This window comes from Eptesicus fuscus, chromosome 6 (assembly GCF_027574615.1).
Source record: "Eptesicus fuscus isolate TK198812 chromosome 6, DD_ASM_mEF_20220401, whole genome shotgun sequence".
NCBI lineage: Eukaryota > Metazoa > Chordata > Mammalia > Chiroptera > Vespertilionidae > Eptesicus > Eptesicus fuscus.
The window spans coordinates 101,733,841-101,747,363 of record NC_072478.1 but is presented as its reverse complement, the minus strand read 5'-3'; the positions used below and the strand labels follow the sequence as shown (position 1 = coordinate 101,747,363).

Sequence of the window (13,523 nt, the reverse complement as noted above, 5' to 3'; positions counted from 1 at the left end):
AACACCCCACCTTGTTACCACCTGGCTTCCCCTGGGTGGGTCCCACTGGATGGATGTGCTGAGCACAGCCCCCGCCACATGCCCAGCCCACCTCCGGCGGGTCAGACACCCCGCACTGGCTCCCTGTGTTCTGTCTTCTCACCCAAGTTTGCAAGGATGTCTTTTCTTTGTGGAATCATTTTAAAAAATATATTTTTATTGATTTCAGAGAGGAAGGAAGAGGGAGATAGAGCTAGAGACATCAATGATGAGAGAGAATTATTGATCAGCTGCCTCATGCAAGCCCCCTACTGGGGATTGAGCCTGCAACCCGGGCATGTGCCCTGACCGGGAATTAAACTGTGACCTCCTGGTTCATAGGTTGATGCTCAACCACTGAGCCACGCCGGCTGGGCTGTGGAATCATTTGACAAACGTCTGCCTCCCCCACTGAGAGCTTTGTGACGGTAGCAACAAGGTCTGTTCTCACCACTATATCATTGGCACTGAGCACAAGACATCTATAATAATAAAAGCATAATATACTAATTAGACCAGACTTCCTTCCGGATGTCTGTCCGGGGATGTCCTTCTGGATGAAGCCGGGGCTGCAGCTGTGGGATGGAGGCAGCCACCACCGCTTTGAGGGACGAATCCAGGAAGCTGCCGCGACTGTGAAGGCCTACTCATGCACGAATTTCATGCACCGGGCCTCTAGTCTATAATAATAAAAGTGTAATATGCTAATTAGACTGGACGTCCTTCCAGATGACCTTCCGGATGAAGCCGAGGCTGTGAGGGAAGCCCAGGTCCTGGGTGCCTGCCAGTGGCAGAGGGAAGCCCGGGTCCCGGGTGCCAGAGGGAAGCCGGTGCCAGCAGCTGGGGGAAGGAAGACCTACTCTTGCATGAATTTTGTGCATCGGGCCTCTAGTAGTAGATATTCAATTAATGCCCATTGAAGAAGGAAATACATTTATGGAACTCCTGCACTCACTAGCTCTGTGATTTGGATATGCATCTTATAAAAATGCAATAGCAATGCGCCCCTGTAGAGAAGACCGTGTGAAAATATGTGTGTGTGTGTACTCAGCACAGCACCCGGAAGAATCAGTGCCCAGCACCCAGGCAGTGTGGCCCAGTGGCTAAGGGCACTGCTTCTGTAGCTAGATTGCCTGACTCTGTAAACTGACTCCACCATCAACCAGCTATGTGACGTTGGCCAAGTTACGTCAGCACTTGGGGCCTCAGTGTCCTCATGTGTAACATGGGAGAAGAGTAGTACCTATTGCATAGGGTTGTTGTGAAGAGTAAATGAATTATTAGGTATCAAATGTCAGGACAGTGCTTGGCACGTGGCACACTTCATATAGGGTTAGCTACTGTGGTGATGTTTGGCCAAAATGAACGACCAAGGGCAGCCTTGCTGAGCAGAACTGAGCCCAATCCTCAGCACACACATCAGACTGGCAGAGAGGGGGAGGCAGAGGGGCCCCTGGGGACCCCAGGACATCACAGGGAGCGAGGGCAAGCACATCCAAGCCAGCCTACCGCTGACACTGACACCCCGAGTTTCATCAGCAGCTGCCTCTTTCTCCCCTGCGGTTCAGAGCCAAAAGCCATTCTCCCCACTGTCAGGACTAACACAGGTGGTCTCCGCCTGGGGCAGAGAGCTCCCGGGCACAGAGGCTCGGGTAGTATGGCATGGAGCCTGGCGCTGTGGCTTTCAATTAAAGCTGAGAAAAGGAGACAAGAGGGAAGGCAGCAAAAAAAAAAAAAAAATGCATTTCCATTCCGCCTAAATGAGGCTTAATGCCGGAGTATTTCCCCAGAATTCAGATAAAAAAGCATCATCCTAGGGATCTATCCGGTTAGTGAGAATGAAATGGCGAAGTCAGCCAGAGAGGGAGTGAAAGATAAAGACACTTTCCCAGGATATCAGCTTCATTATATGATGCATTTGGATTACACTTGAGCCTCAAGTCCTTGCTTTGGCCAAAATAGGAAAAAAAAATCATCTTACTTTCGTGCAGCTTTATAGTAATTGCTAATCTAGGTTTCTGATTTCGTCCTTCAAGATCCTTTAAACCCACAGTGGGGTTTTAAAATTCAAAGTCGAGTGCGGTAATAAGTAGAAGGTAAATGGGAAACTGTCAGATAAGCCACCATGGAATAGAGAAATTGCTTATGCAACAAAGGCCTTAGAATACTGGAGGGCATGGGGTATGAGAAGGATATATTTAAGGGGGTTTAAAATAAAGAGCAGGCATGCCATGGGCCAGGGATTTCTTAGAGCTGCATTCTTTGCAGTCGGTTGATATTTAGAATAGGAAGAAAGGAGAGAGGGAGATGCTGATCTCTAAATCCGGTGTGATCTCAGTGGCCCCTGCAATGCCCCATCGAGAAATTTTATTCGATTACATCAGAGATGGATTTTTAGCACAACAGATTTTGTGTTTAGGCAATCCAACTATGTGCGTGTCTTCATATACACAGATGCACAGGTGTGCGCACACACACACATACACAGAATATATTTGTGGCTAATGGAGTGCAAACTCATTTTTTGGGGGGAAAAAAAATCCTCATTCAACAGACACCTGCTGCTATATTTGAAAAAGAAGGAAAGGAAGGGAATTGGTGAGAGGGTCTTGTTCATATAATGGAAGTGGAATCTCACTGGGAACAGATGCCAATTAGAAAAGGCTTTTTAAAATGCCAATAAGCCAGCGGGATAAATGCGAACGCCGAGCTGCACAGGCTGGGGAAAGACGCGGCGATGGAGCACAGGAGCTTGGGGGTGGGGGTGGGGATGGAAGGCAGTCCTGTGTCCTCTGGCCTCGGGATAATCTCTAAGGTGGCCTCCTCTATCACCCCTCTCAGGAGGAGACTGTGAGAATGAATGCCAAGGGTCTGAGGGCACTAAGATGATCTTGCAAAATAGGAAGAAAGAAGGAAGGCTAATGAAAGGGAGGGGAGGAGGGAGGAAGGAGACCATCGGGACCTCGTGAGAATGGAGTTGGGCAAGTCACCGTCCGCGTGAGGGATGGGACAGAAGGGACACTCCAGCTGAGAGTATAGGGCTCTCTGGTCCTGGCCCAGCCTTGGAAATGGGCAGGAAGGAGGGCAACTGAGGACTCTGAAATAAAGCAGGGCTGGTCAGCAAAGGTCACTCATTCAGTTCAAACAGTGAGGGAGAACCCAGATCCCTGGTCCCTCAGCACTACTGAGAGATGGGCAGTCAGCTCCCTCTCATCGCCCAGAACGTGCCTTGCCCCAGGTCCTGCAGAAGCTGAGCCCCACAACCTGGGTCAGGTTCCACCCCTGCCTCTCTATAGCTGTGTGGGCTCCATGGCTGTGTGGGCTTCGTGGCTGTGTGGGTCCCGTGGCCGTGTGGGTCCTGTGGCTGTGTGGGCCCCGTGGCTGTGTGGGCTCCATGGCTGTGTGGGCTCCATGGCTGTGTGGTCCCCGTGGCTGTGTGGGCTCCATGGCTGTGTGGGCTTCGTGGCTGTGTGGGTCCCGTGGCCGTGTGGGTCCTGTGGCTGTGTGGGCCCCGTGGCTGTGTGGGCTCCATGGCTGTGTGGGCTCCATGGCTGTGTGGTCCCCGTGGCTGTGTGGCATGCCTGTGGGTTACCTTCCCCGAGCCTCTGTTATCTCATCTGTGAAATGCAGGTACTAATGTCCCCTGCCTGGTAGAATTGTTGAGAAGCTTAAAAGACTTAATATAAACAAGGGCTTTGCATGGCTCCTGCTCGTTAGAGAGGCTCCGTAGTGTCCACACTGGCTGTGGTGATGATCTTGGTGACTGTCAGTGCCGTGAGCTCAGCCTGTGCTGGGCTCTGGGAAAAGCATGAAAGACACGCGCCAGCCCCATGGAGCCGGCTGCGGCTTTTCATGAACTTCCAGGCCAGTCCGTTTCTTTGTTTCCCTCTGGGGTAAAGAGCTGGCCTGGGGAGAGGGTCAGGATAGATGTATCTTGCCTCCCATAGCTGACATTCACAACCTTGCAACCCTTCTCTATCCATCTAAATACATTATAATCTGTCCTGAAAGGCAGGTGCAAAGCCTCAATCTGTCATGTTGGCCCATAGTTTACACCTTCCATGGTCTGCTGCTCTCAGGAGGGGCCCTGCAGGCAATGCTCCCTCTCCACAGCCTATCTCGTTCTCTCCCCCCACTGCCCTCCCTCCATTGACTCTCACTCCTCTGGCATGCACACACACCCTCCTCTGCCCACCATGCTCTTCCCTCCCTCTCCCTGACCCCTTCCCCACTGGGAACCTACTCCCCCCCCCCCCCCACAGATCCCCTCCTACTATTGTACAAGGTCGTTCTAGTCCATACGGAAGCCACCAGCCACATGTGTACTTTGAGTCCAAGTTGAGATGTGCTATAAGTATATAAAACCGACTAGATTTCAAAGAACTAGTACTGGGGAAAAAGGTAATATCTCAATAATGTTTGTGCTGATTTTATGTTAAAATAATAACACTTTGGGAAATGGGGTTAAATAAAATATATTATTAATATTAATTTCACTCTTTTTCTTTTACTTTTTAAAAAATGTAGACACTAGAGCGTTTAAATTTAGATGGTGGCTCACATTCTATTTCCATGGGGTGGTGCTAGTCTGGAGCACAGGGCTCGCCTCTTCCTCAGGGAGGCCATCTTCGGCGCACTCTCTGTGGGGGGCAGGTCCTTTATAGACTCTCTGGGTGTCCCACGCTTCTGCTCTACAGTTATTTCCCATTGGCAACCATCATTCAATAGCTCTGCAATGAGCGTGTCACTATTCAGCGCGACCATCATGAGTCCCTGAACCTCTCACCCGTTTTCAGTAGTAGCCTGCGCCACTGGCACAGTGCCTGGCATTTAGAGGCACGTGTGTTAGTGTCCTGTTGCTGCTGCCATGAATCACCACACACTTAGTGGCTTAACACAACACAAATTTGTTACCCTACTAGAGGCCTGATGCATGAAATCCATGCATAGGTAGGGTCCCTAGGCCTGGCCGGCGATCAGGGCCAATTGGGGCCTTCCAGCTGCGGAGCGGGCCTTCCTTTGTTCTATGCCACCCCCTGGTGGTCAGCGCATGTCATAGCAAGTGATCAAACTCCTGGTCTCTCAGTTGATCTCCGGAGGGGACACTTTGCATATTAGGCTTTTATATATATAGATACTTCTGGAGGTCAGAAGTCAGAAACGAGTTTCACTAGGCTGAAATCAAAGTGCAAACAGGGTTGAATTCCTTCTGGAGGGTCTAAGGAAGAACTGGTTTCCTTCTGTTTTCCAGCTTCAGAGGCCACCTACATTCCTTGGCTTATGGCCCCTTCCTCCCTCTTCAAAGCTGGCAATGTAGCTTCTTAAAACCTCTCCTGCCTCCCCTGCCTCCCTTCTTCACTTATAAGAACTCAGTAATTGCATTGGTTGTACCTTGATAGTCCAGGATACTTTCACCACCAGCAAGAACCTTAACCTAATCAGGCCTGAAAAATCCACTTTGCCACATAAGGTAATATACGTACAGGTTCAGGAGATTAGGGTATGGATCTCTTTGGGGAACTATTATTCTACATACCACAGTGCTCAGTTTTTGTTCATAAGTGAATAAATGAATGAATGGATAGATGGATGGATGGATGGATAGATAGACAGACAGACAGACAGACAGATAGATAGATAGATAGATAGATAGATAGATAGATAGATGCTTCTCTAATCCCATTTCCTGTTTCTTCCCAGCAACTTCTTCCCAACCCTGGGAAGCCATGCTTGCTTAGGCTGGTTGCTCTCCTGAAATGCCTGCCCTTTCCCCCTTTCTTTTGGTCCTGACATGGGCCACTTAGGGGTCTAACTCAAGAGTCCTTTATCCTGATAGAGTCCTCATCCTTCCTTATTGTCCTGACGTATCTCCCATTTGCCTGAACTCCCGAGCTTTGACCACATATTTCACCTTCAAGAACATACTCTTAGTTTGACCTTTAATTCTTAGTTTGTTCTACTTGTAGATCTAGACAGTGGCTCTTCCTTGCGGGACAGGAACTGCACCTCATACTTCTCCAACTCTCCCGCCCTACCCTGGAGTTTAGTGCCACGCTGGGTGCTCTGTAGATGCTTAGAAAGTAATGACCCAGTTTCTCTCACAGCTCTGCCAGGAGTGACCTCCCTACAAGTGAGGCCATGACACCAGCTGCTGGAGTTTGTTAACACAGTTGCCGGATCTCAATAAGGGGTGAATGTGGGGTGTTCAAGTGCAAAGTCATTTTGACAAAATGTGCATTGCTTTACCCCAAGCAGAAACAAATGTTAGGATGCTACACTCTCAGGGAAAGTACATCGCATTTGGCATCCTCCCAGGACCCAAAACCACAAATGGCATTAACCCTTTAGTGCAGGGTCCTGGAGCAACATGTGGTCCTTCTCCCCGTCAAGGCTTCCCCGCACCTACCCTGTCTCACAAAAGTTCACACACACACACACACACAAACACACACACACACACGCATGCACATGCAGGCAGGCACGCACTTAGAATGTTAAATAATCTTCAAGCCCAAGATTATCGTTGCAATTAGCTCTCTCATAATCACAGGGTTGCTCAAATCTTTCCTGATGAGAAGAAGAAGAGGATGATACTGATGATCATGGTGATGATGCCCTGATTGCTTTGGGTATTAAAACAAAATTGAAAACTTAACATGCATTATGATCTACTCATTATCAGGAGTCTTTGAAAAACATAGTAAGTTTGCTATTTCACAGCCTTTGAAAATAATATGCATATTCTGAAATAAAATTCTTGTCAGAACATTGGACTTGGGGTCAAGATTCTTTCTGCTCAGCTGAGTCAGTGATTTGTTGTTGACCTTGGGAATGTCCTTGTGCCTCTCTGGGCCTCAGTGGCTCCCCTGGAAAATCACGGGTTGAATGAGAGGATGTGGCAGTGATGCATGAACGGACGTCTGAGTACCATGGCTAAACTGGTGAGCGCTGGTGCTTCCCCCGGAGCTGCTCCGCCATCTTTATCACGTGACCTTGTCTTCAGGGCTCTAAGGGGACACTGCACATTCAGGCGTCTTTGGGCAAAAGAATGTGTTGTGCTCATTGAATTTGCCCCACTCCCTTTTGTCTTAAATGGAAAAAAAAATGTCTTCCTGAAGCCCCAGCAGGTGTGTTTCTGCTGATTCTCATCAGGCAGAGCTGGGTCACACAGCGTCGCCTGCTAGAGGACATCGTTAACCGAGCAAATTGTGATCATAAAAGACTGGGGCTCAGGTAGCCAGGGAGAAGAGAGAAAGGCTATGGTGTGGGCACTCAGTGTTGGCCACAGACAGCTTCTGAGCTCCACCCTGTCTGGACCACTCTGGAATTGCACCTGAAAACCCATCATTACCCAACGCAGTGTTCTCCCTGCACCCGCCCCCAGTGCACACAGGGATTCGTCCTGGTTTGGATTAGCAGGTTCAGCTCATTAGCATGCCGGGAGGAAGATGCTAATGCCAGGGTGGGTGTGGGCGTGGGCGTGGGGAGCCATCCATTCACTCTGTTCTCTTGTCCCTGAGGGAAACGGGCAGGAGGAGCAGCTAGGTAGCTAATGAGCAACAGGCAAACCCCTTCAGGCTGATCAAGTATTTTCCTCTTCCTGGGAGTCCAGGCCAGGAGGTGAGGTGGGTGGCCATGTCTGCAAAAGCAGCCTTTGCTCGTATCTTCTGCAGTGGACATCGGCGGCTTTGACCTCTCAGAAGCGGGTAAACGTTTTATTTGGGGAAACTCTGCATCCCTCGATGGATGTAGGTTTGGTGGGAGCAGCAATGGAGAGGCCAGCCAAGGAATGGAGTCCCCTGGAGACTGGATCCTTGGCAGAGGGATGCAGGAACGGAACATCCTGAAGGCAAAGTCACCACCTGCCCCATCCTTCGTCGCCTGGTTCTCCTCATCCTTCCCATAAGTAAGGATCCAGGCAGCCTCAGCCAGTGTCTGGTTCTTGCAACCCCCGAAACCCTGACAAGTATGTCTTTTCATTGCATTATTCATCCTGCAGGGGTTCGCAAGCAGCAAGGAGTCTGTGATACTTCAGGACAAACGCTCGGGCCAGCGTGCTTGTCCGCATCTCCTCTAACCCGCTCTGTGACCTTGTCCGCACCTCTCTCTCCCTCTGAGCCTCCGCTTCCTCCCTGGGAAAATGCTGGGTTAGACCACAACTGTGGCTTCAAACTATTATCTGAAGTGCTTCGGGATTTCTCCCCAGAAAATCCTCAGGGGGCCACGTGGGGAGCTCAGGAGCCACCTATTATAGCAGCCGTGGGGCCAGACCCACTTCAATTACAATAGCTCAGCTTTCATCCAATTTACATACTGAGCAAGAAATATTTTTTATTGGTCCTAGGCTAAAAATAAACGTTTGAAAAATGCTGGACAATATGATCTCTAAAGGGCCCTTCCAGCTCTGATATTCTGTGATTCTAAGCAGGTGGAATATTTGGTAACATCTTTTCATTCATCAGCATAATTGGGAGCGCAGGAAAGCCTGCCAAAACACCCTCTATATCTAAATAAAATCTTGTGTGTGCAAAACAACGACAATGAAGGACATTCAGGGAAGAGCAGGACGTGTAGAGAGCTGCAGACGAACAAAGCGCAGGTCCCGGCTTTGCTGTTCTGGCAACGCCAGGTGTGTGGATCCGGGGAAGGAAGCCCACCAGGGCTTCACCTGGTCTTTGCTGCCGTAGCAAAAATGCAAACTCATATGCAAACCAAATCTGGGCCCCGTGTTTTGCTGGGCACACTCAAGGCTTTAAAGACTTTCAATTAGTTATCAATATTCATACATTGGAAAATGCATTTTAAAACCCTGTTCCCTGGCGTCTTTTGACAAACTAGAAGCTGTGACAACATCAGCCTGGCATTCTAATGGGACAGCAATCAGCCAGAGCCCGGCGGCGACTGCCCCTTCCAGCTGGTACATCTGCTTCACTCTGCTCTCTGCCCAGCTGCGCCTTCCCATGCCCCTGACCCTGAGCCCAGGTGCTGGCGACCAGGTAGGCCTGCACCTGCATTATGCTTTTTTTGTGTGTGTGTGTTTTTTTTCCCTAACGCAGAATAATGGTAAATAAAACATAAGATAGTTCTTATATCCTTGTCCTTATCCAACATGGAGAAAACAAAAGATAAATTGAGAAAGGCATGCTCTTCTAGAAAAATAGGGCAGAGATGGTATTTCTTTATGACAGTGGTTTTCAAATAGGAGTTTTGTGTGTGTGCATGTGCACACAGACACACACACACACACACACACACACACACACACACACACACAGCCTACCCCTCTCCCCGGGAAAATTCAGCAATGTCCAGAGACGTTGGTGATTGTCACAACGAGGGTAAATGCTGTGGGGATCTAGTGGGTAGAGGTCAGGGATGCTATTGCATACCCTACAATGCACAGGGCAGCCTCTACAACAAGGGTTTCTCCAACCACCAATGCTGACAGCACCTTGTTTTGAGGATCCCTGATGGTTTACATCCCCTGCCCCTTCACTCTTTTCCATCACCTGCCAGGGCCCTGCCCTTCGGGTCCTGGTGACATAGGCCTGGCACTGATGATTAAGGAGCCAGAACTGGAAAATAATTTCTGTCCTGATGGGGCAAGAGTGAACATAATGATGAACATTCTGACATAGGTGTGGCCTCCATGAGTTCATTCTCTCCATTCTTGCTCTGAGGAGCCTCGGATGCATCCTGGGAGGAGGAGCCATTCCCCCAGCTCAGGCCCAGGGTCACTCAGTCCCCTTGTTTTGGGCCTCACAGCTTGTAAATGACAGGGCAAGGCCCAAGGCAGACATGTGACAGTCTGTTCTGGGCCCGGTTCCCAGCTCTCCCTTTCATCTTATGAGCCGATCCGCAGCCTCCTGTTCTCAGTGTGTGCTCTCAGCCCGAGTCCAATGCTGCCAGCACAGAACCCAGCCTGACGGTCTGTCCCCTGTGCTCTCAGCCCGAGTCCAATGCTGCCAGCACAGAACCCAGCCTGACGGTCTGTCCCATGTGCTTCCCCTGCAAAACTGGAACTTGCTGGAAAGGGCAAGAAACTACTGTTCAGGAAGCAGACGGGGACTGGAAGACACTAAGATGTCTGGGGAAGCAAGAAGCAAGGTCAGGGAGGTAACTTAAGTTGAATCCAAGAGATGGACACAGTCCCTGCCAGTGTCTCAAGTGAAGAGGGTGATCATCCAAGCCTCAGGCAGATCAATGCAGCAGTGGAGAGTCGAGGACTCCAAATATCAGGGGCGGAAATGCCTCAGTACTCATTACTATTCATCCGTCCATCCCTCACTCCATCCCTCCCTTCGCCCTCCCAGCACATATTCATGGAGCTCAGGCCTCGAGCAAGGTTTGTGGCCCCCATCCTCGTGGAAGCAAAACCAAGCTCTGGGGTTTGCAGCTGTTTGATGTCAAGCGTGTTACTTCCCACTCTGAGTTTCCTGATCAATACAGGGAGGGGGAGGTTTCCCATCTTGCAGGAGGCAATGTGAGGATTAAAAAAGATCACCTTAGCACAGGCCTGCCTCAGACTCTCAATAGATGTCTCCCCGAGTCCCTCGCCCTCCTTCCTCCCACGGGTACCACTCAGCTCACACATGGCTCCTGTAGCTCAGTGAGGCAAGGACAGCCTCTGGGGCCACCTTCCAGCTCTAGTCACATCACAACAGACCCTGCTCTTCCACAGAACCAATTCTCCCCCATGCGGTGTGTGGGGGGGTCTTTTGTAGATCAGAACATCGCATAAGAAGCGGGATGCAGGGCGGCCCATCAATCAGCAGGAAGCCCTCGTGTGATGTCCAGGGACCTGAGTTCCCACAGCAGTCCTGCCCTGCCTCTTCTTTATAAATCCAAATTTGACATCCTAACCCCAGAGGGGTACCAAGCAGAAGCAGGTCCACAGCTGTTTGGGGTGGGAGGTGGGGACGGGGACCCTCTCTCATCAGACACTCACGGAGGACCTGGGGTTACGTACAGTGATGAAGTGTTATTTCAAGATCCCAGTGCTCACACCCCGCGGCCCTCTAGCAGATGGCCGTCAAGAAGGCGCGCCGCAGGTGCAGATGTGTCTGTCTGGATGTGTGGGCTACTCACCAAGCTTGTACCACATATCGCGGATGGAGAAGCCAATTAGCCGTCGCATGTCCCCGTACCTAGGAGGAACCAAAAGAGTCTGCTTCAGGCTCCGTCTCAGAGATTCCCGTGAAACTCCCCCTTCGGGAGATCCAAACATGCAACCTACTTATTCAGGATTTTGTTGTACTTGGCGTGTGAGAACTGCTCCAGCTGCAGGGAATCCTGGGTGATAAAAGCCACCGCCAGATGAAAATAGTTATTCCACAGCTGCAAATGAAAGAGGAGAGAGCCGTCATGGAGGGGGTCTGAAGTGGGAAGGCAGATCCAATGCTGGGCGTTGTGAATAATTTATAAGGATGGCGGAAGACAGAAGCAGAACCAGTTTCATTCTGCGCACTGCAATTTTCTAACTGGCACTGACTCTGAAATTAACATCCCGGCCAAAGCGAGGACAATGATGGACGTCTCTAGGCGCTGACCACATCCCCTTGTTGGCAATAGGATTTGGGCAAGGAGAAGGATTTTAGGGATGCTTTTGGTTTTGCTTCATCCTGTTTTCTTGGGGGTACAAATAGCTGGCCCCAGCTGGGTGTCTTAGTGAGCTGGCTGCTCTGACCTCGTATTAGAGGGTGGTGAGGGATACATACAGCCCCTCTGGAAGTCCTCCCAAAATTAACCAGACAGCTCCCAGGACCAGCCAGCAACCCATTCTGTCTTAGAATATTTTGTCTTCTCCTTACGCTTCGTTCAATGTTTTCAAAATGTGGCCCCCGACCAGCAGCATCACCTGGAAACTTGCTAGAAATGCAGATTCTCTGGCCCCACCCAGGGCCCCTGAATCAGACCCCTGAACGCTGTGTGTTTACAAGCACTCTGGGCGAGAATGATGCTCCTTTGGGTTCAACAACCACCAAGGACCCAGCTTAGATATAGGCTTGTCATAATTTTAACCTTCACACAATCTGCTGGTGGTAAATGCAAGGGCCAATACCAGCTCCTGGTGAAACAGAGGCAACCAAGGGTTCAAAGCATGGCACGTGCTCCAATACCACAGTGACAGAGGCATTGACACAGGCCACAGAACCCGAGAGATGGAGACCCAAACAAAGGCGTTGCTGAGCCTCAGTGAGCCCGTCTGCAAAAGGGGTACCCACTGCAGAGGGCTGCAGTCAAGACCACACGAGATGATGTGTTTAAAAGGCATGAGTAGCCCAAACTGGTTTGGCTCAGTGGATAGAGTGTCGGCCTGCAGACTGAAGGGTCCCAGATTCGATTCCAGTCAAGGGCATGTACCTTAGTTGCAGGCACATCCCCAGTAGGAGGTGTGCAGGAGGCAGCTGATCGATGTTTCTCTCTCATCGATGTTTCTAACTTTCTATCTCTCTCCCTTCCTCTTTGTAAAAAAATCAATAAAATATATTTTAAAAAATAAATAAATAAAAGGTATGAGTATAAGAAAAGGGCTCAAAAGCACTTGTTAGCCTTATTGTTCTTTTCATTATTCTAGTGATTCCTTTGGTACCAAAGCACATAGCACAGCCTGGCTCCTGAGGTACTAAAGGGCAATTATTACAGACTAGAGGCCTGGTGCACAACATTTGTGCATGGGGGGGGGGGGGGGGGGTCCTCTCAGCCCAGCCTGCACCCTCTCCAATCCAGGACCCCTTGGGGAATGTCCGACTGTTGGTTTAGGCCCAATTCAATCGGGCCTAAACCGGCAGTTGGACATCCCTCTCACAATCTGGGACCACTGGCTCCTAACTGCTCACCTGCCTGCCTGCCTGATCACTCCTAACTGCCCCCCTCTGCTGGCCTGGTCGCCCCTCACTGCACCCCCTGCTGGCCTGGTCATCCCTAACTGCCCCCCACCCCCCCCCCACCGGCCTGGTCACCCCATGCAGCCTGCTGCTCAGTTATTTGGTAGGCCCTCACTAACCCCCCTGCCGGCCTGGTCGCCCCACGCAGCCTGCTGCTCAGTTGTTTGTTTGTTCCTCACCAACCACCCTGACATCCTGGTCGCCCCACAAGCCTGCTGCTCAGTAGTTTGGTTGTCCCTCACTAACCCCCCAGCTGGCCTGGTCGCCCCATGCAGCCTGTTCGGTCGTCTGTTCAGTTGTTTTGGTTGCAACGGTCACTTAGGCTTTTACATATATAGATGTTAAGGCCCTGCATGGAGCAGGTGGAAGACAGCTTTGCTGGACAAAGCCCACCCACTTTCAGCCCTGTCAACACTGCACAGCAAGAGAACAATGACTGGCTAGAGCAGTGGTTGGCAAACTGCGGCTTGCAAGCCACATGTGGCCCTTTGGCCCCTTGAGTGTGGCTCTTCCACAAAATACCATGGCCTGGGTGAGTCTATTTTGAGGAAGTGGCGTTAAAAGAAGTTTAAGTTTAAAAAATTTGGCTCTCAAAAGAAATTTCAATCGTGGTACTGT

General features: G+C 50.4%; 1 protein-coding gene across 1 annotated transcript in view; it reads right to left on the bottom strand.

Moving 5' to 3' along the window:
• Window positions 1-13,523, bottom strand: part of DOCK2 (dedicator of cytokinesis 2) — a 373,603-nt gene that overhangs the window by 50,132 nt on the left and 309,948 nt on the right. The window contains exons 31-32 of the mRNA XM_008147631.3: window positions 11,255-11,355; window positions 11,107-11,165 (exon numbers count right to left, since the gene is read on the bottom strand). Of these exons, the coding sequence (XP_008145853.1) occupies window positions 11,107-11,165; window positions 11,255-11,355 (160 nt within the window). The remainder of the gene's footprint in view (window positions 1-11,106; window positions 11,166-11,254; window positions 11,356-13,523) is intronic.